The sequence below is a fragment of the Erpetoichthys calabaricus genome, chromosome 8 (assembly GCF_900747795.2).
Source record: "Erpetoichthys calabaricus chromosome 8, fErpCal1.3, whole genome shotgun sequence".
Taxonomy (NCBI): domain Eukaryota; kingdom Metazoa; phylum Chordata; class Cladistia; order Polypteriformes; family Polypteridae; genus Erpetoichthys; species Erpetoichthys calabaricus.
The window spans coordinates 198,077,860-198,105,226 of NC_041401.2; the positions used below are offsets into that span (position 1 = coordinate 198,077,860).

At 55.0% G+C, this 27,367-nt stretch overlaps 1 protein-coding gene and 1 long non-coding RNA gene across 7 annotated transcripts in view; one reads left to right on the forward strand and one right to left on the reverse strand.

Annotated features, from left to right (window-relative positions):
* Window positions 1–27,367, reverse strand: part of LOC127528966 (uncharacterized) — a 524,038-nt gene that overhangs the window by 307,258 nt on the left and 189,413 nt on the right. The window lies entirely within an intron of this gene.
* The window catches only part of agap1 (ArfGAP with GTPase domain, ankyrin repeat and PH domain 1), a 132,772-nt gene continuing 124,700 nt past the window's right edge, over window positions 19,296–27,367 (forward strand). Inside the window, 2 exon segments of the mRNA XM_028808110.2 lie at window positions 19,296–20,582; window positions 20,584–20,773. Of these exon segments, the coding sequence (XP_028663943.1) occupies window positions 19,701–20,582; window positions 20,584–20,773 (1,072 nt within the window). The 5' untranslated portion in view covers window positions 19,296–19,700.

Consider the following 27,367-nt stretch of genomic DNA (forward strand, 5'->3'; position numbering starts at 1 on the left):
TGTATCAGGGCATTGGACACTGTATGAAATGACATGTCAAGGCGCTATACAAGACAACAATTGATCCTTCAGTTCACCTTGTAACGTCGAGTGCAGGGCATGAAAGGCGCTATATGACTTGCCTTCTGTTATAATGCTGGCTGCCTCCTTGGTGCCATCTCCTGGGGCGTGTAGAGGAGTTCTGGAAGACAGGTGGCAGTGCCAGGCTGGGCTCTGAGATGATAGTCCTGTAAAGGGAGCTGGCAGCTTGTGCCCTCTGGTGTCTTGTTGACTCTGAGCTGGGATTGTTGCTGGCAGGCGAGAAGCGGATTCGAGTGGGCGACTTGTGCATGTGGTTGGAACGGCCCTAGGGTGTCCCATCAGAAGTGGCGTAGTCAGCAGGATGAGGATGGTGAGGATTGACCATTGCTGCAGCGGGTCTCTCGGCTTGCTTGTGGACCGTGGGCATGTATTTTTTTTTTTTTTTGCTTTTTTGCTGGGGTAGAGAGGCCAAAGAGAGAGCCCACCACTATGCCCAGTCAGACTCTCGCAGCCCCCTGATTTGCTCCCTTTAGCTCAGTGGGGCAAGGTGATGCTTTCTGAATCTGAGTCCCCAATTTGTGCTCGGCCTTTCTGACTGATGGCAGAAACAGGGTGACACCGGTGTCAGAGTGTCATTGGTGACATCTACAAACTCCCAGAGATCTCGTCTTTCTAAGAGGGCCGCTTTGTTCGCCTGCCATCTTTGGCCCCATCCATGTGACGCTGGGTGTTGAGGCCACTTGAAAACTGTGGTGGCACCACATTTTCAGCATATGGGGCCCCTGGCACAAGAAGCTTACTGTGTTTCCAGAGCACGCCCCCTAGTGCCTGGCACATGTCTGCGATAGTGCCCTTTGCTTTGTGGGATACATTTGAGGAAATCTTAAATAATGGGGTGGTGAGCCAGTGGGCACAGCGAGCACGCAGACACTGAGAGAGCGATGTGCCACCTCCAGTGCCTTTTGTTGTTTTTTTTTTTGTTTTTTTTTTGCTCAAGTCTGAAGTTTGTCCCCTGGTGCCCGTCTGTTTGTGCAGAAGTCGTCGTCTCCTCGTCTGTTGTGCCCGCGCCACTCCTCTGGGGGCAATTATGACAGTGCCAGGAGCAACCACGTCACAGGCTTGGCAGATGGGCCGTCATGGCGGCTACAGCTCGTTTAACACCCGCCCACTTTGTCATTTTTGTGTCATCAGCGGTGACTGGGGTGTTGAGTGGCTGTGCCAGCTGGCTTTAAAGTGACTTACTTTTCTTTGCTGCCCACCATTTGGACCACTAAGGTTTGGTGGCACCTCTGCTGGACAGGACTCCTGTGGGTGCTGTATGAGATCAGTGCTGGAGACCCCCAGAGTGGAACATGAAAGCACGTCATGCCCCCTCCTGAGTGCCTCGGCATAAGTTACATGCCAAGCCTCTACTCTTTGACAGGCATGCTTACCCTGGCATGGGGTGTCATACAGGACTAAAGACGTGCATCAACCAGCAAGAGAAGAGGGCTTTGGTGACACCTGGCACCGTGCCCTGACTTGTTGGCACCAGCACTTCAGTGCTCTGCTTCTCACAACTTGGAGACAGTTGCCAGCATTGAAACCTTAAAGTGCCATTTGTGTCACTTTGGAATTAAAACATGGCTGGCAACTATGGATGTTTGTCCCATCCATTTGTGCCAACTGGTTCCAGGTAAGACTTCAGCTGGCACATTAATAATTTCTCCAGAGCCCTGGGTACAAGTCACATGCACAGTTTGCATGTCCTTCAGGTGCCCACCAGGGGTTTGTTGCTCTCGTTGGCAACTCAAAGTGTTTCTCCTCTGTCAGTAGGTACTGTATGTGCCCTTTGAAAGACTGGCCACCCTTCTAGGACTGGTTCCTGCCTTATGCCTCAAGTTGCTAGGATGGGCTCCAGCCAGCTACTTAAGTGGGCATTGGTGGTTGGATGCACCAAGAGGACTGCAGCTTGGCATGCTTTGCAATTTGCCGCTGTTGTGCCCCCCATGCCCACCTTGTTAATTGTGGAGGAGGGTATTGTTAATATGGTCTGTCTCACTGCCCCTTGTTGTATTGAATGGCACATGCCCCTTATTGTGCCAGGGGGGCCCCTTGCAATTTCCTGATTCTTTTCGGATGTACCAAGGCCTGCATGGCAGCCAAGTATGGTGGGCTTGTCCCTCATCGTGTGCCGCCTGACATCAATTAGACACAGTCTGGTGTGACAGTGCCAAGGCGATTATGGGTGAACTGGGAATGAGTGGATTAATCCATTTCACCAAATGATGCCAGGTGAAGTGGGCAACGTGCCTGCCTACCTGCCTCAGTTCTGGATTTGTCACCGTGTGGCAGTTGTCATATTTCTGATTTGTGAATTGGAAGGCACAGCTCAATATTAACAATGGGGTGAGCTGTGAGGGCACATCTGTGTGCAAGATGCCACCAACTGCCCACAGCCTTCACTTGGACATGAAGTGCCCGTCCAGTAGGCCTCTGCTGGTGTTTTTAGAGTCTGGGCACCACGTGGGTATTCTGGAGATTTGTGAATCAGTGCAAGGCATGGCAGCTTGGGCCCTTCTGGGCTTTGTTCCAGCGCGATGCCACCGCCGCTGCCGCTTGTCGTTAATTGGTACCCACACTGGCAGCTTTTGTGTTTTACTCCTGCTGAGGAGACTCGAGAGTCTTGGAATTCCATCAGAATTTCCTGGAATGGCGAGGAGCTTTGAGCCTTGCAGGTCAGCTTGACAGGTGAAGTGGAGCTCGTCTGTGCCAATGACCATGAGGCTGGCAGCCTGCCACACTTAGAGTGCCTTCATTCATGCCGAGGCCCACCTGCACTTTGATTGACAGCAGGACATTTTGTGATGTCACTTGAGAGGTCACACCTGTAAGGCCCATCCCTGCCATTTTGGGTTTGTGACACCATGTTTGTCTGGCACAGCCTGCCTTATATTTTATATAGCGCCTTTCACGGTGCCCACCTGCACAACACGAGATAAACGTGTGGAACCAAAGAAGGAAGAGCTTGAAGTGTAATGGGGAGCCTTTGAAAGGCGCTATACAAGTCTCACGCAAAACTGTGTGCCCAGTGGCATCACTGCAGGCAATTGGTGTGGCAGAGGTCCTGATGGTCAGCATAAAGCCCAGTGAAGAGCCACGCACGCTTGACTGGTGGAAACAGCGCAGTCTGCCAGGCATGGAACAATTCCAGTGTTGTGATTGGCACAGGAGAGTCTCAGTTCTATGTCTGGGGTGCCCCTGGGTGGCACCCTGTGCTCTCTCTGCTTGTTGTGAGGGGGGCTGGACAGACTTGCCACACCTTATCTGCATGACTTTGAGAGATGCCAGCCTGCCTGCTCATCATGTTGGATATGGGCACACAACCTCCTCACCCCCTTGCATTGTAGAACAACTTATGCAAATGGCATGGTTGCTGTTGGACACAGATTTCAGTGCCCAGTCTGACCAAGCTGCTGACTCAAGTACTTGGACACAGTCAAGATGGGCCAAATCACTGTCTCCAGTGCCAGGCTATCGTGGCCTGCTGGCTTCAGGCCCAGGTTGGCAGAGGCACAATTTTAGCCAGTGAGACACCCACCGCAGGCTCTGCAAGGTGTGCCCGCTGCAGCTGGGTGGTGCTTCTGGCACAGTGGAGAAGAGGCCGGTGGTCCCTGCTGTGAGTGCGTATCCTGCCGCCTGCCCCTCCTTGTTTTTCTCTTTTGCTTTGTCAAAAACAAGTGTGCCAGGCCCAGTGCCTACCTTGTCCCCAGAGTTGCCAGTATTGTGCTGTGCTGGCCATGTGTGACCTGCAAAGAGGTGGCACAGCAGGAAACTGTAGGACACTTGAGATGTTGGCGTCACGAGAGACTTGACGGTGAACTCCTGAGTGGTTGGCGAGCTGACTTGCTAAACACTGGCACTGTTTAGGATTGGCATTCTTGTGGCATGCCTTACACAGCTGTCTGCCTCATCCGTTCCATTAAAGTATTATATAGTGCCTTGCAGTGCGTTAGCCTCATTATGTGGCACCTAACATGGCAGCAGGCCGATTACTGTATATAGTGCCTTGCACAGGCATCTGCTGTCTCACTTTATAGTGAAGCCGCTCATGACTTGTCCGCCTTACTATATAGTGCCATGCACAACAGCCTGGCAGGGCCCAGTTTGCTCCGAGTGAGCCCGCAGAACAATGCCACTTGCCATTGGCACACACATGGTGATGTCACCTGCCTTGGTTTTTCTGTCCTTGTGAACTCTATGGACGGACTGCCAGTGCCACTTACAGATATCTGGAACACGGGGTAGCACAGATGGGCACACACCGGGCACAGACCTGCTCACACACACTCCTGTTGTCCTTCCACGTGATGAGCCAGCCTGAGTGACTGAAGGTGGGGAGGACTGCGGCTGGAGGGGTCAGAGGTCAGGGGTCAGAATCGCTGAAGTTGTGTCCCGTCCTGCTGATTTGGAGCAGGACAGACAGATGGGTGGGCACCGTAGCAAACGCTCCTGCCCACACCCTCTTCTTTTCTTTCTCCTGCCACACTGATGAGTGGCCTGCCCAGTGAGCCGCTCTGATATGCCATGATATGCCTGGCATGTCCATGGTGGTAGTCCTCAAGTGGCCCAGCTGCCCTCGTCCCCTCCTCTATGCAGCTTCTGTGGGCACACTCCTCAAGCTGGGCAAGTGCTGCCATCTGGTGGCCCACAAGCATCTTTAAATCTCCAGCAGCTGAGGACCAGCCTGGCATCTTTTTGAGGATTAGGAGTACCCACCTCAGTCTTGTTGGCTCCATTTTTTTTTCCTTTTTGCCTTGTGTTGCATGCCAGGCAGGCTGTTGATGACCAAAGAGTCATCAGGCTGGCATGTGGGCAACACAGACATTGCATCAGAAATGATGGCACAGAAGCCTGGCACTGCTGCAGCTCAAGATGGGCACTGTGGTATGTGCTACACAAGGCGCTATATTAAATAAATGCTGACTTGGTGAAACTGAGATGTGGTCAGTCGTCTCAAATGCAGGACGAATAAAGAGCCACAGCTGGGCGACTCACGACAGTCACTTAGTGGCCATCAGAGCGACCACTAGGCCACATCAAACCTGGACAGTGCCTGGCACAGTGCCTGGCTTGGTCGTCCGTTAACGACTCGAAAACTGCCAAGGCACCTCAGCCGGGATATGAGCAGCCGTTACAGTGCCAGCGATGGCCGCTAGAGGGAGTGCGCGGAGATGTGCGACGTCGGGCCGTCGCCTGTCCAGCCGGAGTGGACACCCGGGGTGTGAACGAGTTGCTCTTCTGCTGGTTGGCTTACTGTCCCTGCCATCTGGCACGACAAAGTGGCAGAGCCGTTTTAGCAGGATGAGCGCCTGGGGGCTTTTCAGACACACTGGAGATGGGTGGGTAGTCCGGTCCTGTCCCCGTGTCGCCCACCACTCTGAAAGGGATGATGTCCTTTGCCCTGTCAGGACTGCCGTGGGCCTCGGTGCAGCGAGGGTCGTGCTGTGTCACGCGGGTGACATTGCTGCCCTCCTGTGCCCACCTTCAGTCGTTCTCTTTTGTGTATTTATTTATTTTCATTTACATCGCGCCTTTCATATTGGGGTAAATCGGACAACACTTCACGAACGTCATCGCTGTTGTCGTCCATTTGAAAACCGTAAACTTCGGGGGAAATGTCGCGCGCCTCTGTTTATATAGCGCCTTTCACGACATGCGCGCTCGCAGATTTCTTCCTGAGGAGCAGACGCGTAACGCGCAGCTGCGGCACAAAGGGCGAAGAGCGGCGCGAGGGGCGGGGCGTGTCGTGTTCTCCCGTGATGGACAGCCCGCCTGCATGTCCGGGGGGCGTTTCCTTTTCTTTTTTTTTGTTCGCCTTCAAGCAGAGGTCAGTTCAGGTGAACGCGGGAGTGGCCGGTGTAACGGCGCTAGAAACACGCGAATAACTCCGGACACGGGACGGCGGGCAAGTTCTAAGGCGGCCTTTAGTGAATGGTCAGGTGGTGAAGTAGGACACTTCCTTACATTCACCACAAGGTGGCACTGCTGAAGCGCGTTTGGTGACGGTCGGGCCGTGACGGCGTCTGACGTGTGCTGCCTACGCCCCCTCCGGGAGGGGATATCGCCTTCCCAGTGGGTGGTGGCCTGACAAGCGCTTTGCATTCTTCTCCGTCGGTTCTCCAACTTGTATAACTCTGATCCTTACCTCAAACCCCAAAGTGCCAACTTAGTGTGAGGAAGTGCCAGGCGGGAGCGGGCAGCTGTGGAGAATTAAATGAAGAAAAAAGGGCATACTGTGGGCTAACCCTGAAGTATGACTGATTCCCGTCATGTCATAGTGACCTGGGGGCAGAGCCATGCCAGCTGCTGAGGGTACTTTGCTCTCAGTGTCCAGAGGGGCAGGCTTATTAGTGAATGCCATCTGAGTGGCTCTGTTTTGTGCCCACTTTTTCAATTGAAGCTGAAAGTTTATATAGTGCCTTTCAGAGCAAGCAGCATCGTGAGAGAGGTGACAATGACAGAATGAGGGTCTGGGAGTCCATGACGCCAAAACTGGATTAAACTCGAGTGACCACATAGCACACATCAGCCTCTCTGTTGTGCTGTGGGTGAATTCTATGCCAGTCTTGAAGCCAGTCATTGCCCTCCTTCTGAGCCACTCTGCCTGGAGACCACTTCGGTCATCTGGCCAGTCTGCGGGGCGACTCCTGATTAGTGTCCAGTAATCTACAGGGGATTAGCAGCAGATCAGACCACCAACTGTCACTGCCCCTCCTCTCGATCTTTCAGTGCCCACCGTAGCACCAGCCAACGCGATAACCCACTGAACAGCTGATCAAAATCAGCTGGCAAATCCTTGAGGTGGACTTCAGGCCGTTGTCCACAGCCATGTGTCTGACCTTTGACTGGATGCCCAGCTCGCCCCCTTGCCGCACTATGGGGGACAGATGTTTTACCCTCACCTGGCACGTGTGAGCTGGTGGCTGTCCACTGAGCCTGGCCGATGTGAGTGACCTCACTGTGCTCTGGTCCCTTAATGTCCCCAAGAACCCCTGATGATGACTGTTTTAATTGGCACTAAGTGTGGTGCCAGACTAGGGGAGGAAGGATGTGATAACTGCCAGTGCTGGGCATTTGGAGTCGAGATTAGCATGTGGAGTGTCACATTTGATGACAAAAGTTGGCACACACACATTCATACTCCCTGATGCCCACAGTGCCATACCTTGCACAAGGCAGAGAGAGTTTGAGGTAAAAGGCGCTATATACAGTTTGCTGGACCAGTGCCAGTGACCCAGAGTGAGCCCATCTATCTGCCAGTGTGAAATGTGGAGCTCTGATGAGTGGGCCATCTGGTGCCAGGTGTACCCTTTTTGATGACCACTGTAAGTCGTGTCCGTCGAGTGAAGCTTTCACTTTTATAGTACCTTTCATTGTCATCCCTGTTTTAGAGGGCAAAGATGGGCACAGAACAGCAAGTGTTGTGGGTTAACATTTGGTAGTGTGGTGGCAAACTCTTTGAACCTGAAGGCTGAGTGAGCGGGCACAGATGCCCATTCCCTCACAACATTTGATTTTCGGTTCTTTCTCCTGCCCTTCGGTGTAAGCTGTGGGCCCACTGTGTGCCAGCCTGGCCAGTTTCTTAATCGTGCAGACTTGGGGCAGTTTTGCCTGCACATCTGTTCATTTTGTTTCTGCCATTTGCCATAAACCGAGACGTTTGCCTCCACTCGACACGGCTGACGGAGTGATGGTGGTGCCCGGCTGTGCCCGCCCCCCTGCTCCTCCTCCTCCTTCCTGACGCTCTCAGATGCGAGTAAATAATTCAAATCTGTGCCGACTGGCGGCTCTCGTAATGAGGTCCCTGGGGCCTGCATGGAGCTACTCTGCCTAGTAACGGGCTGGTGCCCCTTGGCACCCACCACTCATCTGGTGGCGCATTTGTGATAATCTGCTGCGGGGAGGACAGGGTTAAACTTAGCATGGGAATCCAGTGTTGGTTTCATATAGCGCCTTTCATCAGGGCAGAACTGCTGCCAGACCGGGCGGGAGGCAGGGTGCCGTTTACCTATCACTATGGAGACGTGGGGTGATCATTCATTATGGGGCAACAGCTGAGCTGCCTGCCGACTCCAGTGCCACCTTTTGTCTGTCACAACCCTCGAGCCCACATCCTTTTCTGGCATTAGCATCATTGGCCCTATGGCTTGTGCCAGCTTATGCCAGTGGGTTGAGTTTAAATGTCCAGGTCTAGCTGGGTAAGCCGTGGGCCCAGGGTGGTAGTTGTCTCCTCTTTTATTGCGCTGTGTGAAAGGCACTATATAAGAGCTGACCCCTGGGGGCGGCGCCTACTCTTAAAGGTGCTGTGTGACATCAGGCGTTTCCTGTTTAACTTCCTGCCAGCAGTCCCCATGTGACCCAATGGCTTGCACACTGTTGCCAACCTGCAGAACACTTGAGAATAGCAGGGCACTATATAAAGCCAAGGTAGGCAGAGCCACAGAGCCCCCTAGTGGTACGGCAATGCACTTTAAATCACAGGCCGAGGCGCTGCATATAGTAAAGGCAGGGTGACCAGCGACGGCCCTCTTGTGGGTGTCACTGTCCCTTGTCACCTGATGTGACCGTTGGTGTCAGCGGAAAGTCTGTCGCCTCGTGGGGGGATGCCCAGGTCCTTTGTGAAAGCCGATGCAGTGTGCCTTGCTGCTGACTCAGCCATTTCCCACAATGCCGCTGTGAGCTCAGGACCCTGGAGAGCGTCGCTCCGATTGTGACGGCTGGTGTGTGCCATGCGCCATTAAAGGGGGGTGGCGGCTGGCAGGTTCGTCGGCTTCCCTCCTGGTCGGTGATATCTGATGGCTTGGAATGTGCTGGTGACCACAGGCAAAGCACATCGTCTGTCACATGTCACGGGCACCTCTGCCAGCTGTGTTTACATAACAAAGAGGGTGTGGCTGAGAATGGCAGTCTCGTGCCTCCCTTTGCGTCTGCCCGGCCTTTGTTGGGTACCTCGTTTGTATTCGTTGTCCCCTACAATGTCGCATATCATATTTGACCAGAGAGGTCTCACTAGGCCAGTCTGGCTGGGCACAACTTAGTGACCTTCAGGCAGTGGTGGACACCTTTAGGGTCTCGGAGGTCATCCAGTGCCAGTCAGTCAGAATGGACACCGTGGACATGATGAGTTCTGGGGGCCACATATAACTCACCTGACTCAGACAAAGTCGAGCCATTGGCTCAGTGTCCTCCTGGTGCGCCCCAACCCACCCCAGCCTGGCTCTGGACCTCTGTCACGGTGACCCTTCAAGGCGCTATATAATACTGACGGATGGCTGACTCTGCCCTCAGATTATTTTCCCGTGTTACTTTAATGACTGCACACAAGAAGGCGCTATATAATGTCAAGCCTGTCAACACACCAACGGTACCCAGTCTGTCATCTCATCTGCGCCAGTCCTCCACCACCCGCCCTGCTTGTCTGTCCTAATTGGCTGACAGCATTTGAGCTCCACCCTGTTTCCAAGGTAACCGTGTTTTGACGTGTCTGTCATCATTTGTCTATTTGTAGTCACCATATTTACCAAAGGCCACATGCAGGCAGATGATGCCATGACAGTGAGAGGACATTGGCATTAGAAGGACGGTCAAATCAAGAGGTACAGGGTGATGGGGGCAGAGCCGCAGAGGTGACATGCGTGGTGGTCACAAAGGAAGGCGCTATATAGAAGCCCTTCTCCTCAAGTGAACGACTCCAGCTGTAGAAGTGCAGGGACTTGGAGAGCATCCTGGGAGTGACCAGGATAGAGGGGCCACAGTGGGCATGAGCCTCCTGGCCAGGCAGCTCTGGGGTTTGCCATCCAAATCCCCTCCACCCCCACCCCCCTAGTCAGCCTGGCATCTCAGATTTCCAGATAAACATCTTGACTTCTGGAATCTGCTATTGAGCCCCAGGGGCCAAAGTGACGCATGAGTGACGGTGACAGTGCCTGGTGACACCTCCCCCTGGGACAGACCCACTCGTCCACCTGGCTGCTCATCGGGGCGGCGGAGCAGGAATTCAGCCTTGCTGTGTATCTAGACAGAGCCGTCGTTCAGCGGGCAGGCAGGCTTTGAAAGGCGCTATACGTGTCTACATGTGACAGTTTGAGCCGATTGATTCATGTAGCGCCTTTGCATTGGCTGCCCTCCAGGTATACTGCACTCATTGGCATATTTGATGATGCTGTCATCTGCTTGGTGGCCTCCCATTAACTGCAGGTGAAAGGCGCTATCTGAAATGAACAACTCATTTGAAAATGCTTGAAAGGCGCTGTATAAAGGACCTGGCAGGTGACAGGAGGCCGAGTGTCTTGGCTCAGTCAGAGGTGACTCAGATGTCACCGTGTTGCTTGTTTTTACTTTTGTTTTGCCGGGGGCTGCGCAGAGAGGCGGTCAGACTGGTACGGGCACATTCACCTCCCTCATCCAGTAAAGCTCAGCACACAGTAAAGCCCAAGAATGATCAGACTGGGCTCAGGCCTGGGAGACCCGGGAGGCAACAGGTGTTGACCACTAAGGCTGGCACCCACTACTGCCCACACGCTGTCAGCAGGAGGGGATTGGGGTGAGCTGAGCCATGGTGTGACAAGAATTGAAGTGACCCACGTCACCGGCATGTAAAGGTTCAGTGTGGGCTGCCCGTGCAGGTGGCAAAGCTGCCGAGCACACAGTTTTGTCATTATAGTGGCTGAGTGTACCAGCTCTCAAGATGGCATTCAGACTGATGAGGTGGCGCCCCCTGCAGGTCTCAACAAGGCCTTTCCAGAGCGTGCCTGAATTCTCAGGCCCTGGCAGATGGCACCCTGTGAGGTGCCGGAAGGCACAGGCAGGAGGTGGTGGCCACGATGCCCGCCATGGCTCACTCCTCACGCCATCCTTATCTCCAGCTTCCCTTTTATTCTATTTGGTGGACACACGTTCAGGTGGTCCTACAGGACTTGCCAGGCATACCAAAGGCTGCTTTTTCAGTCACAGCAGGGGGCTGCGCTTTCAGTGCCAACTGACCCATTTTCTGATTCCCCTCGGGAAAGGGTTAAAGGAAGTGGCGGTTGAAGAGTCGATGGGGGAGGGGCGCTGGCAGAGTGGCTGTCCTGGGGATTCCGCCCCCCCAAACCCTCCCCCGTAAACCTTGGGAATTTCTTTCCTGCCTGCCTGTCTAACTGCAGATGAGAGCTGGGTGTCTCGTGAGACCCCGGCCCTCGCCTGATGCCAGGCTGCTTTGTGTTGTGGACGTGTCCTTGGCATTTCATATAGCGCCTTTCATCACGCCTTGCTAATATGTGCCGTACACAGCACTTGCTCTATCAGCTATATAGCGCCTTGCATATCTGTCCTAACAAGGGCGTTACGTGGCACGCAGACCTGGACTGGCACAGGAGTGTGGCATGGCTGGTCTGACTGCTTACTAAAAGGTTATGTGTGGCAGCAAAGGCCTCAAATAATGGGCTGAGCTGGTCAATATAGCGCCTTTCATATGATGGCCAGTGTGCATATTCAGTTCATGACTTTTAATGCACTGGTACCAACCCAGGTGGCGGGCATGAAGGAGGATGCAGTCTGAGCACAACTGGAGCCAACAGCAGGTGGCATCACACTGAATCAGAATTGTGACTCTCTGGTGATACCCACCATTGGGTCAATCACAGAAGTTAGCAGTACCAATGATGAAGACCCCCCAACCCACCCCTTTGGATGAAGACATTATGCCACTCTCCAGGAGATGGGGGGGGGGGGCAAATCTCTTCTCCTCAGTGCTGCCCCCTGGGGACATGGGCCCAATAGCTGAGGGTGGGTGCTGACGGTGCCATCACCGAGGCAGATGATTATTTCCATGTCCAGCTCTCCGGGCGCTATAATCTGATGTCACAACGTGACCAGTGTGCCAGGCCCCTGTGATGGAAATGTTAAAGCAGAAAAGGGAGGACAGGGCAGAAAAAAATGGGTCAAAATGTGCCAGCCTCGGTACCAGCCTCAATGTAGTCAAGGCCACGGGGTAAGGGTGGTGAAGCAAGGTGTGTTGCCGAGGTGGAGCTGTTTGTGCCGAGTCATCTGCAGTCTGCCCGGGCACGTGAGTGGGTATTGTAATGATATTTGAGGGCATGGGCCCAGCTGGCGCTGGTGGTTGGCAGACTTTGTTCTGTTGTTGGGTAAGGGAGCCCAAGCCTGTTCTGGCAGCGTTGGGCACAAGGCAGAAACCCTCACTGGACAGGATTGCCAGTTCATCACAGAGTTTCAAGCAGATGGCACAGCATTTCAATGGCGGGCACAAAGCACTGTGGTGAAAGTGTTTGTGGTGCCCCCCTGTGTGTCGCCCTTGTGTGCCCATCAGAAATGCTTTGTTTGTCTGTAGTGTTTATAGCGCCTTTTGGCTCAGCCCTGTGTGTTCAGTCCAAGTGACGTTCTGAGACTTTCTGCCCACGCTTGACCCTGAGATTACCTAACCGACTAAACTTTTGCCACACTCCCAGCGTTTGCCACCATCGAAAGTCGGGGGGGGGGGGGGTACTGGGTAGCGCACCTTTTGGGAGCCTTGGAGTCCCACTTTGAATTTCATTTCTGATTGTCATTTGTGCCCAGTCTGCCGTGAAGGTGTCCAGCTGGCAGTTCAAGGGTACAAGTGAGCACCAATAGCGCTTTAGGGCATGGTGGGAAACACAGGGTTGTATGAAATGGGCACAGACCACTGTTTTAGTTTTCAGGTGGCAGTTGTAGCTCTTAGTTCACCTCTCTGTGGGCTGGTGACATTGGCAGACGGTGGTGTGCCGTGCTTTACTGTATATGCCCGCAACACCTGACTTTCACAAACCTCAGCTAAGAAAGATGCCCGTGCCTGCATAGCATGGCATGTCTGGCATTTAAATTTTGACAGCTCTCATTTGATATAGTGCCTTTCATTGTCCTAAGGCCATCACTGGGTGACTCCAGATGTATAGTGCCTTTCAAAGTGAATGCCACCACATGGCACACAGTCCAGTCCAGCAGCTGCACTGGCACGAGCTACATGATGGCGGCCTCTCCAGAAGTCATGGCTCTCAAAGCCGTGGAAGTCCTGCTTCCCGTATAAATGCAAGTGGGTGGGCAACAGGAAGGGAATCCAGGAGATGCCCAGCTGCCCACCCTGATGTTCCCATCCTGTGTGGTGATGACTAACTTGTGCCCTGGCCTTGGTTCAAGCTCTGCCCACCATCAGGAAACCAACGATGGCTGTGTCTTCCTACAGGGTCGAGTGGAGTGCGCCCCCTGCTGAAACACCGTCATCTCTGTGGACGAGTTTGGTGCCCTCTGTGGTCACCTCAGTCTGCCCGCACATGTGTTGACCCTCACTGCTCTGCCGCACACTTGTGTGATGTCATCATTCAAGGAAGAGGCTGTTAATTAGCAGGTGATGACTGGGGAGGCACCCTGGCACAGCGGCATGCCGGGGGCACACCGGGTCACATTTACTGGAAACACCTGGCGCTGAAAAAACGGAAGAACTGACAGAGAAGACCACCAGGCAGCTGTCACATTCCATTATAAACATGTCTGCTGGTCAGGGAAGTGGGGTGTGTGCCCTCGATTTCAGGACCACCAGATGTGTCCAAGGCACAGGTGTTCGGGTGGGGTCCATGTTTCTGTGTGCCACCTTGGTCCAACTGATCTGGCAGCCCCGAGGACACCAGGGTCCCACTTGCCACTCATTGGCATACCTGAGGGCACTTGATCCGAGGGGGCTCATACACTCTGTGCCACACGGGCCTTTTGCCAAGTTTGGCCTAGAGGGTAGACTCACTGCAGGTTTGAGCCCCTGGTGCCACTGCCTATCAGGTGTGAACTGCAGGAGCGTCCCACCCTCACCGGTACCCAAGTTGTCCTGGCAGCCTGGTGCCCGCTCCTTTGTCACTGAACTTCTGCTTTTCGTGTTTCGCTCTTCTCTTTTCATAACTGAACGCCATCTGCACAGAGGAACTTTCCCAAATGTCACACAATGGGCCCTCAGTGGCGCTCGAGGGGCTCTGATGTCACTTGCTGTTATTTTTAGCTCATTCCTCTTTTCTGGGAATTTAAAATGAGGGGGCCAGTGGGCGGAGACTTTGCACCCGCGCTGGTCTGTAAAAAGGCGGTGTGCCGAATAGAAAAGTGGGCATCAAGTCTTTTAGCGGCCTTGTGGTCAGCCGTGCAGAAGTCAGGGCTGGTCACTCAGTGGTCTTGGGTAGGCTCAGGGGCTTAGAATGGACTTGTGCATGAAGGGCCCCTTTTGTTGGCCAGCTGTGGCCCAGCAGCCATTTGCCGCCATTTCTTTTTTTTTTCTGTGATGTTTTGCTGTTTGCCAGTTTGTGGCACTGCAGATGTTCTCCTGTGCCCACTGCCTGCCAGGCCCCCTAATTAAGTCAGACACCCCTTGGCCCCTCACTCCAGCCAGCTATGTGACGAGGTGTACATTAGCGTGCCTGTTAGGTACACAGTTCTGCCCTAAGGCTTCTTTGTGCTGGCACCACTGTGCCCTGTGCTGCCTGGCACCTTTCCATCTTTAGTTTTCCATTCAGTTGAGCTTTGTGTCACTCTGTAATTGCCAGGCCACATTTGTTCAAAGGGATTCAAGAAATGGGTGACAGGAAACTCAGGGACAAACTGAGCCATGGTTTGAAAAGTGGAGTCCAGTGTGTGGACGGTAGGAGCAAGGCGGGCATGAAGCAGCGGGCAAAGAGAGGCAAGCAAACTGAGCACCAACAGAGGAGTCTGCCAGCACTTTAGACAGCGAGTGGACAATCGGAAGGGTGAAAGTACACAAGGGGGGGGGCGCCCTGGAGGTGGGCAGTTCTGCAGCCCCGAGTGTCGTCTTGGGATTTCCTGAAAGGCACTATATATGCCATTGTTAAAATAACAATATAGTACCTTCAGTCCAGACTGGACGATGCTGGCATGGACTATGTTGTCCCTTTGTCACCTTCCTTGTCTCTGGGTGGGAGCTGACAGATCTGGCCAGCTGTAACTTCTACCCCACTAGGTTTTACTTTTGTAATATAGCGCCCTTTTTATATAGTACCTGTCACACCTGTCCATCTAGGTGCCCATTATATAGTGCCTGTCACACCTGTCCATCTAGGTGCCCATTATATAGTGCCTGTCACACCTGTCCATCTAGGTGCCCATTTTATAGTGCCTATCACACCTGTCCATCTAGGTGCTCATTATATAGTGCCTATCACACCTGTCCATCTAGGTGCCCATTATATAGTGCCTGTCACACCTGACCATCTAGGTGCCCATTATATAGTGCCTGTCACACCTGTCCATCTAGGTGCCCATTTTATAGTGCCTATCACACCTGTCCATCTAGGTGCTCATTATATAGTGCCTATCACACCTGTCCATCTAGGTGCCCATTATATAGTGCCTGTCACACCTGACCATCTAGGTGCCCATTATATAGTGCCTGTCATACCTGTCCATCTAGGTGCCCATTTTATAGTGCCTATCACACCTGTCCATCTAGGTGCCCATTATATAGTGCCTGTCACACCTGTCCATCTAGGTGCCCATTTTATAGTGCCTATCACACCTGTCCATCTAGGTGCCCATTATATAGTGCCTGTCACACCTGTCCTCGTATACATTTTTCCCGCTTCTGTTGGCTTTGTCATATTAAGTTGTCCCTTATAGCGCCTTTCATGTCTAGCGTTGTCTTAAGTGCCAGCTTGCAAGCCCCTCTGTCAGTCAGTCAGTCATCATTTCATTTTGTCCCCTACTAGGATTTGTCACAGGTCGTATTTTCCGTCCCTAAGGATGAAGAGAGGCGAAGACCGTGGGGGTGATTTGGTGCGCAGAGGAGCCGAAACCCCCCAGAGGTGTCCACTTGAATGCCCTGCCGGTGTCCAGTGTGGTGGCAGGTCGGTCAGCCGGCCGGCTGGTGTCCCTCATTGAAATTCAAGTCACTTGGTTTCTTATCACAGACGCGCAGGTGACGGCGACCTTCCCGATCGTCCTTTTATGTTGGTGGGGGGTAGGGAGGAGGGTGCTGCCAGTCTTTGTCGCTGTGCCCCGGGGTACACGCGACTGCAAATCCGGGGGGTGCAGTCGGCAGACCCTCCACTAATGTGCGGCTGTGTTTCAAGATGATAAGGGAAGTGAAGTGAAGTGAGATGACAAAGGGTAGCGGCTGGGGGTCTCTGGGGACGCCAATAAGAGCGCAGAGCCACGGGGTCGGCCGAGCGCGGGCAGGCCATTTTCTGAATGCCAGGTGGCAGCACTAGAGAGGATCGACCATGGCATTTAGAAAAATGACATTTTAAAGAGATGACAATTGGCAGTGCCCATTTCAAGATGGCACGAAACTCGCGTGCGCGTAACACTGGGAAGCGCGTGCTCGTGTGAACGGGCCGGGCTGAGCCGATTCGGAGCACATCGTCGAGCCCCAAGACGCAGAGCGCCCCCTCGCGCCGCGCCGCTCCTCTTCTTTGTCCCGCTCGCCCGTCACTTGTCATCGTCGCAGCTCTCGACGTGTCACACGGCGTGTGCGAGTGCCAGCGCCAGCATCTTCATCGAAAACAAGGCGAGCACGCAAACAAACAAACGCAGCCGACGAACGGCCGTCCGGAAAACGCGGATTGCCCACTTGGCCAAGGAGTGGACTGGAGGGGATTGGAGAGGACCGGCGGTCACAGCGACGGCGGCATCTGCTGCTGCCATGGCGACGAGCACGTGACGGACCCCAAGCGGCTTTGCGGTTTCAGCGTGGCGCTCGAGGCGAATTGGAAATGGACCTGCCAGTCACGCCATCTTTATATATGGCGCCTTTCATCGCGTCTCGATACACGACGAGTCCAGCATGGCCATCTGAGTGCCAGCCTCCACAAACTGCCCCCTGCCATCAGTGCCACTTGACGTTTTTCTGTTGATTAACGCCTGAGCACTTTGGTGTTGGGACCCTTTTGAAACACAGAGGACGAAGTGTCCTGGTCCGGTGTCCCCGTGTCTGCAGCCCATCCTGGTCATTGAGATGCCACCCCAGCCAGTTAACGAGGCACGTCTCCGTTGAATTTGGCTCAAGTGGACGTTCAGTGACAGCTGGACACTACTCGGTGGTCACCTCCATCCTGCTGTTTAGTCTGTCCAAGGTCATCTCTCCCAGGTGGTCCCAGAAGGTCATAGGGACTTGAGTTCAGAAGGTGACTGGCACATTCCAGACTTGAATTTGAGAAGGGCAGAATGGACCCCCGGGGTGGCTCAGGGCCCACCAGACAGCCATGAGCTGTGGTCCGATTTGCTGTTGTTTGACTCGGACACAACGGCACTCGCTTGGCACCCGCTTGGGACAACTCATCCAAAAGTCTTTGAAGGAAAGGCATTGTGGGACTGAAGGTTAGTACTCAGGAAGTGCCCACTTTTGGAACTGGGATGCCCGTTAAGGCGGCACAGTATGTTCAGTTTTGGAGCACAGGTTTGTTTGGACTCGGTTGGCACATCTGAGGAGAGGAAGCTGGACCACAGCTGGCTTGAGCCTCGGAGGACATGCCATCCTGTACCCATCGGAGGGAGGGCGAGTCACACCGGGCTCATGCCAACAGGAATGACCAGTGAGTGCACGAGGGCCTGTCCACTGATATTCAGGCTCACCCTAACCATGATGGCTCGGCTGGGTGTCCCAAACTCACACCCCAACCCCCATTCTGGTAAAAGTCTCCGGAGACCCCAAAATGATGGACAACAGTGGCATCAGCGCGCCCCACCAAAGCTGAGGCAGGCAACACCAAGGATTTGTCACTTTGGAGCTCTTGTTTGCAAAACAGTGCCACCTTAGCAACCCCCAGTTTCCATGGTAACAGAAGAAGTGGATACAAACGTGCGAGATGGAGGGTCTCAGCGGGTTTCATAACTTTGGCAGGCTGGTCGTCTCAGGGGAGCACATCAGGGCCGCTGTGAGGACCCCCTGCTGAGACCCTCGGTGTCCTTGGACGTCACCGAGTCCTCCTGCTCACTGGGTGGCGTCTCACGAGGGCCACAGGTTTCTGACCGCGAGATTCAGCTGTCGTGCTGCGTCACCTCAAACCCCCGGGCTGAATCAATGGGGGGCTTCCTGGTGTTGCCACCTGCAGTTCTCCTCGGCGCAGGTAGGGGGCCCCACTGTTCTCTGCAAAGCCTCACTTGGGCATCCCAGAAGGGGAGTGGGCTGGCATTCTCGACTTTTACATGCCGTTGAAGTGAAGGCGTTGTCCTCCATGGCGGGTGCGCCCGTTATTTGTGCTGCCTGGTGCCAGAGGCTGTGGACTTGGCGTTTCTAACTCTTTTCTTCCTCCTCCTCCTTGGGCTTCATGGGGCAGTCAGCTGACTCAGTGTGCCGGTGTCCCCAGGTTCTCCCCATGTGTGTGGTGTGGTGGACTGGCATCTTGTTGTGGGCGTCCCTCATGTACCCAATGGATGAACGGACTGTTTCCGTGACACGTCCCCTCGCCATGTGCGTTGATGCCCACCTTTTCCTGATTTTGTTGCACTGCCGCCTCAGTGACCCTGAGCCCCGCGTTTGTCTGGATATTCTGTGTAAAGACTGCAGGTGACCAAGACAGGGTGGCATCTCTCATACCCAACGCCCGAGGAGCAGTGAAACGTGACAAGGTCTCTGTGAAGTGACTGCTATTATGTTTGGGTGCGACTTCCTTGGTGACCTTAAACTGCTCACTGTCACCTCTGCTCCTGTGATGTCCCAGGACACGCCTTTTATTGCCATGTTTCTGCAGTTTGAACCCGGGCAGTCAAAGTGACTTGGTCTGGCACAACGCAGGGGGGTGAAAGTGCAGGTTTATATAGCGCCTTTCCATGGCAGACCCGCTTCACTACTTCAGTGGCTGCCTCAGGGTCACACACTTGAACCTGTCATTTCATATAGCGCCTTTCATGTACATACTTCAGAGTCCTAGTCCAGATGTGGGTGGGGTGGGCACTTGTACTTTTATATAGCGCCTTTCCCTGCCGGTCGCTGAGGATTCCCAGGTGAAGAGCGCTGGTCTGACCTTGTAGTTTGGTCCAGCGGACTGATTTCCAGTCCCCCCAGTCTGACACGAGTGGTCTCGTGCTGTTCAGTGCAGTGTCGTCTTGTTTCTTAGGACCCCTCAGATTGTTCCCTTCGCGCCCGGCGGTCGTCTGACCTGACGCGTGGTTCGCGGCGCCGCCCCTTATTTGCATGTCATTTGCATACCAGTCATCCGCTCGCACTCCAGCTCCGCCGCCAGGCTCCATGTCGCACTTTCCAGCCGACTGCCGTCGCTCGCGGGCTGCCAGCAGCGCTCCCCGTGCTAAAGCGTATAGCAGAAGCGGCTGAGATAAAGAAGAAGGATCGCCAGTGTTCTTCTTCGGCGTCGGCTCTCACGGAATGAGCCCGACAAGGACGGCGAGAAAGGCGGCCTGAGGTGGCGGAGCGAAGCGGCATGACGGGCTGTCAGTCAGTAGTGACACTCGCCACCTGGCATGGAGCGCCCGACCCCTCCGATGTGACCTACCATTGTCTGCCGCACACCTGGAGCGGATAGCCGCGTCGCATTCCCAGCTAAAAGCGCTCCGTCGCGTTCGTGGAGACAATGGCTGCGTGCGCTCTCGGCGCTTGGCCGTTTTTGGTGTAGCACCAGAGGCAGGCAGGCGGCCGGCCGGGCGGCGTTCGGGCTTCCAGTTGTTCGCACGGCTGAAGAATGCACCTTTTGGACGCCGACTACCCCGACAGGATGCACAGGGGCACCCCGCAAAGAAAGACGGTCTACCGGATCTCTTTAACTTTGGTGAAGAAGGAGAATGTGCCGGAGGGAGCGGCGCCCACCCGCCTGGAGACCCCCGCCGCCGCGGACTACCAGCGCAGCTGCCTGCTGGAGGAGCTGCAGGAGGAGGACGAGGAGGAAGCGGAGCACCTCTCGGCGCAGAACTACTTGAGGAACTTCAGGACCTTCAGCACGGGCCACCTGGAGTTGGGCAGGCTGAAGATCTCCAGGAAGACGCACGCCTTCCCCAAGGACGTCTCGTTTAAGCTGAGGGGCTCGAGCAGCGCCCATGCAGCCTTGGAGGAGGGCGCAGAGCCGCGGTCCGCTGTCGTGTCCGGCGCTGACCAGGCCAGAGCGGAGAAGAAGAAGGAGGAGGACCACCAGCGGCCACTCGACAGCCGGGACGGAGAGGATCGCGAGGGACACGCGGGCGCCCGGCCGGCCTCCACGCCGAACCCGCCGCCGCCGCCCCCCTCGGATAAGCGGCATCCCGGCTTGCTGCGCCGCAGCTTCAGCTTCAGGCACTGGAGCGGCGGGGAGCTCCTGCGGATCAGGGCCCTCACGCGGGACAAGCACCACAGCAGCTCCGGCAGCCTCGGCCACAAGGAACGTGACGCGCTGGTCCTGCACAACCCCTCACTCGACGAGAAGAGGAACACCGTGGACGTGGGAGAGGTCCTCGGCAAGACGGACTCGCTGACCGACCTGGACCGCTGGGAGAGGGCGAAGGGCAAAAACAGGACGCTGGACAACAGCGACCTGCAGCAGCTGTCGGAGAAGAGCCTGGACGAGAAGGAGGGCTTCATCCGCGGCGGGGGGGGTCCGCTCGAGCGGCCAGGAGCGCCGGCTCATGCGCTTCTTCAGCGGCGTGTTCTCCAAGAGGGACGGCGGCTCGACGCCCACGGGCAGCCCCGGTGGAGGGAAATCCCTGAGGGACTCGCGAGCCAAGGGGCTGCTGGGCTCTTACCGGAGGGCGGGCGGCGACAACGTCAACGGCTCCCCGTGGAAAGGTAAGAAGAAGCCACGGTCGTTTCTTTTGGGTTACTAGAGAGATTGTGACAAGTGAATGGAGCCCCCGTGTTGTCACATGGCACGTGTCACCCGGAGGCGGAGCGCACAGCCCCGCAGGCGCGTCCGTCGCCACACCTGGCATTAACTTCATTTGGTGATCCCCAATCGGCTTGTGTGCCCACTCGTGTGCATGTTTGAGTCTGGTGGCACACTCCGAGGCCCTGGATTCGATGCTTGGAGTGATGGTGCCCATGCTGTGCCCCCTCCAGCCGTCTTACTTTCAAGTTTCAGCTCACGGTTGGCCCAGAGTGCCGTGCCACTCAAGGTGAGACTCCACGTCTGTCTTTAGCGGTTAGTCCCGTTGTGTTCACACTGTACTTTATATGTAGCCCCTTTCACGGTGCCCACCCTAATACAGTGACAGGTCAGAGAAAGAAAGACAAACACGGAGGACGGCTACAAGGTAAAAGAGAATGCCAAGGTCAGTGCTGGCACACCAGCCTGCTGTTGATGGCCCGCCCGACCTTCCGGGCATGGCTGCCACGTCGAGGGGCCCGCAGCCGTTGTGGCCCTCGGGGCGTCTCGGCTCCTCTCCGCGCCCACATCATCTGATTACCCGTCAGTCAGCTGAGCTCCTCTCTACTGGCGGCCTCGGCGAGATCTTAGATAAGCAGAAGCTTCAGCTTGGCGTGGGCTCGGTGTGGCTGGGCCTGCAGAGGAGCCCTCATGGGGCAGCGGGCAGCAATCTCGGGAGTGGCAAAGTGGATGGGTTGGAGAATACCGGGCAGCGGCGCCCATCTCGTCATCCCAGGGTCTCAAAGAGCTGGCAGCACTGGGCACGAGTACACAGGGCCAGTTTAGAGATGGCAGGAGGAGAGCACCGTGACTGCGATTTGAACTTGTGATGAACGCAGTGAAGCCCCCAAATGGCGTGTCTCTTGTAGGACCCTCGTCACCCTGTTCCCCATTTGGAGTGCCAGCACTGGCATGGGTGGGCTGCCCGTATGGAATCAGGAGGTCGGGCATTTGTGAGTGCTGGTAGTGTCTCAGATGTTATATAGCGCCTTGACCATCTTCACTTGTTCTTGGATTTCCACTGAGTGGCCTTCAACCAGGAGCCACTAGAGGGCAGCACTGGTGTTAAATGGCAGGCAGTCGGTTGTCACTCTGTTTTGAAGAAGCCCCCCGGGACCCCTTCACGAATGGCGTCCGTTGTCTCCTCGAATCGTTTCACTTTTGCTGATTTTTGTTCGGATGCTTGTGACTTGTGCCCGCTCTGCCACACTGTCTATGGTTGGCTGCTCCTCTGTGTGTGAGTGTTGCCGTCCTGTCCAGGGCTGGTGCCCGCCTTGAGCCTAATTAGATCAAGGGTCCCCCTGCCAACCCAAAGCCGAATGCTTCCATCACTGCCATGCCTCTTGATGCCCCCCCACTGCTCCTTACTCACTGCATGGCAAATTCACGGCCCCCATTGACCCTGCCCCTTGTGTCCCACAGTGCCATCCAAACCAGCCTGTCGGGTGGCCAGTATGTGTGGAGCTCCAGCAGGGGGCAGCAGTTGGTTGCCCTGGGACCCCCACAGTGGGCCCACTCTTTTTTTTTTTTTTAATAATTTTCTCACTGCACAGTGTTGTCCCTTCAGAGGACGAGGCTACAAAAGAAGGACTTCCTGCAGAAGTTGGCAGGCAGCGGGCACTCCCTTGGCCACATTTTCCATTGCTCCAGCACTTGGCACGATTACAACAGTCCACGGCTCGCTCGTCCCCTTTGAGCTGTCATTACGTCTCGTGACTCGTTTCCAGGCAGTCGGTGCCATCCTGCAATGGAGTGACAATCGGTGGATGCATGAGGGCAGGTGGGCCATGGTGGGCACACTCAGCCATTCGTGGAAGGGCAGCACCTTAGAATTTCAAGGTCCTCAATGCCCAGGCATCACTTGCTCCTGCTGGCCTTGCCCATCATCCCTCCACTGACCACCATTCGTTGAATCTGTCATTGGTGGGCACACACACCGCCTCGGCAATTGCAGGAATGTGGTTTGTTTTGAAAGGCGCTATATAAGTTTTGTTGGGTTTTTTCCCCCACTCCCTGCACTGTGTGTCCTGCGCCAAGGTGCCCCTTCATGCCCATTGGCACTACAGATGTTTCTGATTTTTATTTTCTGATATCTCTGCCCCTTCTCTCTTTCTGGTGTAATGTGGAGGTGGCATCAGTGACCCCGAGTCTGTCTGTCTGTCCCGCTCAGTCGTCAGCCTCATGCAGACTGGTGACACGAGGCACCTGGGAGGTGACAAGCGAAGCTCAATGGCCAAAGCCACTTTGCACTTTTTGGGGCATGGACAGGTGGTATCTGAGCAGGGCAAACTCCCATGAAAAATGTGAACAGACGGGACTAACACAGTGCCAGACGTGAGAGCTGCGGGCAGGAGGCCGAGCCTTAAGTGGGCACACTGGGAAGGCGCTATATGCAGCGTGAGCCTTTGTTTTATGTAGTGCCGTTATTGTGTGGCCCCCTAGTGGCCAAGGCAATGACAATATAAAATGGCGAGGGTCAGATGGTCTCTGTGACCCCAGCGACAGGCAGACTGGCCAGAGCTGCTATACAAGGTCACCGGGTCACTTGAGGACATGCAGTGGACCCCCAGACTGGCCCGGTGGGTCCACGTGAACGCAGGAGGGGACTGATGGTGACAATGAAGGGGGCAGGCAGTAGGAAAGCCTGCATGAGACAGATGGCCTGTCTGGGGCTGACCACTAATCTAATGGGCACTTGGATCCAGACTGACCACTAAGTGTCAGGCAGATGTAACTCAATGGACAGATGGGTTCATACTGACCACTAATTGGACAAATGACTTGAGACAGATGGGCACTCAGCACACCGACGGGTAATTAGGCCGATGCCCTGTCACAAGCTGACCACCAATACACCCAAGGGCTGGCAGACAGATAGCCTGGTCATCGTCTGTGTGGCATTGGACAAAGCCAAGCCAGTGTCCAGTGTGGGTAGTGGATGGGTGACTGACGTGGGTGAGCTGGCCAGTGTCCACCCTTACTGTCGAGGGTCTCCAAGTCCGTGACTTTGTCCAAGTTGGGGGACCTTTCAGTGGCCCAGAGGGGATGCCCACAGTCACATGTGACAATGTGTGACGCTCACTGCCATCCTGGGTCTTTATGGTGGGTCATGTGATCCCTCCCTTTGGTGACTTGTCTTGGAGTTGCTGGTCAACTGAGGTGGTCTTCAAACTGGACGGGCATCATGGTGGAGGAGTCAATAGAAAATAAGGTGCCAACCCCACGGTGCACTGGCATCCATCTAGTCACCCTGGCAGGCATTGAGTTGGGTGGACACTGCAGGCCCACCCAATGGGCAAACATGAAAGCCAGTGAGTGAGCATGTGTCTCTTGTCAGATGACAGATGGCACTTTGTAGCCCAAGGTGTCACTTTCCCATTTTGATGATGCACAACCTGCCATGCCATCTTGCCGATTTCCTGTTCGGAGGCTTGCCACTTGCACCTTTGGCATCGGGTTAGGCTGCTCATTGGCATTGCTACCTGTGTACATTGTTGGTGCTCAATGTGCCCATTAGATGCCAGCCCTTCAGCTCCCCAGGCAGCAGCTGGGTGGCACCTGAGGCTGTTGTTACTGGGGAGCAGGACTCGGTGACCTCCATGACATCGAGGAGGTGCGGTGTGCCTGCTGCCATCAGGTGGCTGACTCTTATATAGCGCCTTTCACATTCAGCACTATACAGAGCTCTCTAAAGGGTAAAAAAAATAAAATTCACATCAGTGGCATCTGTGCCACGTGGGCATGAGTCCTGATGTCACGGCAAAGTGAAGTTAACTGACACTGGTCATGACACTGTGACTCTTGGGTACAACTGCCACCAGCACACAGAGGTACTGTCACTATGTCAGGGTCACAGGCAGCAGGACCCAAAAAAGGATTTAAGTTGGTACATCAGCAGGTAAGCCTGCCCGTGTCGAGCCGGGGGGCTGACAGCTGTGGCATGGCAACTGTCACCTATGAAAGTCAGTTGCACAGACCATGGCACACCCTCCCCCCCCATCATATAGCGTCGCTCTCTCCATCTTGCCAAGCCTGAGTGCCAGCTGAGGCTGGGTTATGTTGCCAACAGGCAGGGTGAGCTTACAGGGTAACCCAGCTTGGTGTTACAAATGTGTGGTTCACCAAAGTCGATGCCCACTGGTCTGTGCACTTGAGACCCAACAGGCAGTTCCCAGTCAGGACTGGCTAAAGGTGCTATATAAAGTTAAGCCGATGGCATACATGCCCTGCTAACACTCTGCCTTTATATAGTGCCTTTCATGCCCTGGTACTCCTGTCTGATAACCTCTGGTACCCAGCATGCAGCCCTGAGGTATGCCAATGGGTGGCACAGCCTGCATGCCCAGGCTCACCCTCCTCTTGTGCTTGGGGTGCAGAGGTGGCACTTCAGTGTGGCCCTGTGACTTGCTGACTGTCACGGCAGGCCCTCGGTCTTCAGTGAGGAGGTGACCCAGTTGTAACGCAGGACTGTCACTTGGTGACCCTGGGTGGCTCCTCGCTCATCACAGATGGTCCCCATCTGCCCAACTCCAGTCCCATCCTTTCATAAGACAGTGACAAACACATGAGGTGACAGAAAGCAGGGACTCGACGCTTAGGGTCCTCTCACTGCTCTGGTCATCCTGATGACCTCCCTCAGCATGTCCAGGAGAGCCCGCTTGTGAAGGACCTCATTGGGGCACTCCCCGCCAATACTCCAAGTCGTTCACGTGGCCCCCACGTGAGGTGAAGTGACGTTCCTGGCCCGTGGCCACCCCTGCATTCTTGTCACCGTCTGTGTTGTGGTGAAACGCCAGGGAGAGCGTGGCCCGGCAAGGCCACCGGTTATAAATAAACTGCGCTTAACCAACGCACCGCTGCCAAGCCAGAATCCAGCTGCCGCTTCGCCACCCTGTCATTTATTGCTGCTCTCGCTGCCTTTGTGCCTTTGCCCGTCCACAGCTGACCACGTCGGGGGAGGTCAAGGGGCTGCTGCTGCTTTGGACCGAGCAAAGCGCCCATCTACATGGCACCAGCGTTTACAGCCATGTGGTGCCATGCTTGCCCATTTTGATTGTGGGGAGGAGGTGGCAGTAGAGTGCTGGGAACACCATGCCACTCCTCCTCAGTGCCCACTCTTTTGTTGCACCTGCACATACTGTCAGTTTGGGGTAGCACTCAGTGTGTGCCCTTAACTTAGTGCGCCGTGCAAGGCGCTATATACAATATGACACATTGACCAAGCTGAGTGCCGAAGGGCCGAACTTGTCATTCCCATTCTTGTCCCTAACTCTGCCATCTCATGACTCCCAAGGCCAGGTGGAGGATGAGGTGGTCATCTGCATGGTGCTGACCCTCAGAAATGTCACTCTTAGAGTGCCCTCTGGTGGGTGTCGCTCTGCAGCTTGCGCGGGCGTCGCTGTACCTGTAAGGCCCTTGAACCATCACTAGCGCCACCCTGCTTTCCAAGGGTCCCGTCCAAGCTGACCATTACAGAGTCACTCCTCCATCGTGACTGACCGTATGAGGGGCTGGGCGGTGGCAGGACGTGTTGTTACTGACCAGTCCTTTCCATTCTGTCCATCTCGATGCCCGTCTGATGAACTTGTCTGGTGGTCTGCCAAGTCGAATACCGATACCATTGGGTGACAGGTAGGGGGCGGTCTTTGAATCCGTGCCGCTGCTGCTTGTTATCGTGCGCGGTCAGATGGTGGCTGTCCTGCAGCAAATGGACAATTCGGGATCACCAGCCAATATCGGGACCTCCGTTCTTTCTCCCCAACGCCATCTGTCGCCCTACCTGAAGGAGTCATATTGAGCTGGCGCTGCCATCACTGCCACCAACTTCAAATGTAGGCGACGAGAAGGTGGCCAACAGTAGTCTGCTGTGCCCTCAATGTTGGGAGATACAAAAGGCTTCTATATAAAAGCAGGAGGTGGCTGGTTTGGGACGTTATGAAAGGCGCTATATAAGATGAGCCCATTGCTGCCACAGCGTGAGGGATTCACTATAGGGGCAGATGGACCTTTGGTCAGCGGTCAGTGTACAGTTAGCGCTGCCCAAATGCAGCTTTGCTTCATGATCGTCCCACTGGCATCGGGTCAGTGCTAGTTCTCTGACTGGTCACTGGGTATGCGGGGCACTGGCACACCACTGAAAAGGAAATGGAGAACCCGCTGGAGCCACTCCTGGCAGCTCAGGCACATGGCAGGAAGACACCCTGGCTGGGAGAACTGGGGATTGTCCATTAAGGTGAAGAGTGGGCGGTGGGGGATGGGGATTAGCAGATTGCCACATCTGTGCCAGCATGCCACTCTTGGCTTGAATGGGTTACACTTTGGAATGGTGAGCCCCTGAAAGGCGCAATATGCACAGTTGATGTTAGACTTTGGTGCCACACACTCCACCTTCTCTTGACTGTATATAGTGCCTTTCACACTGTGCCCGCGGGCTGAGCTCACCCCCCCATCCTTCCCTGCACTTTCTTTTCCTCTCCAGTTACCTTTGGTCGAATGCCAATGCCAATTTTTCTTTTTTA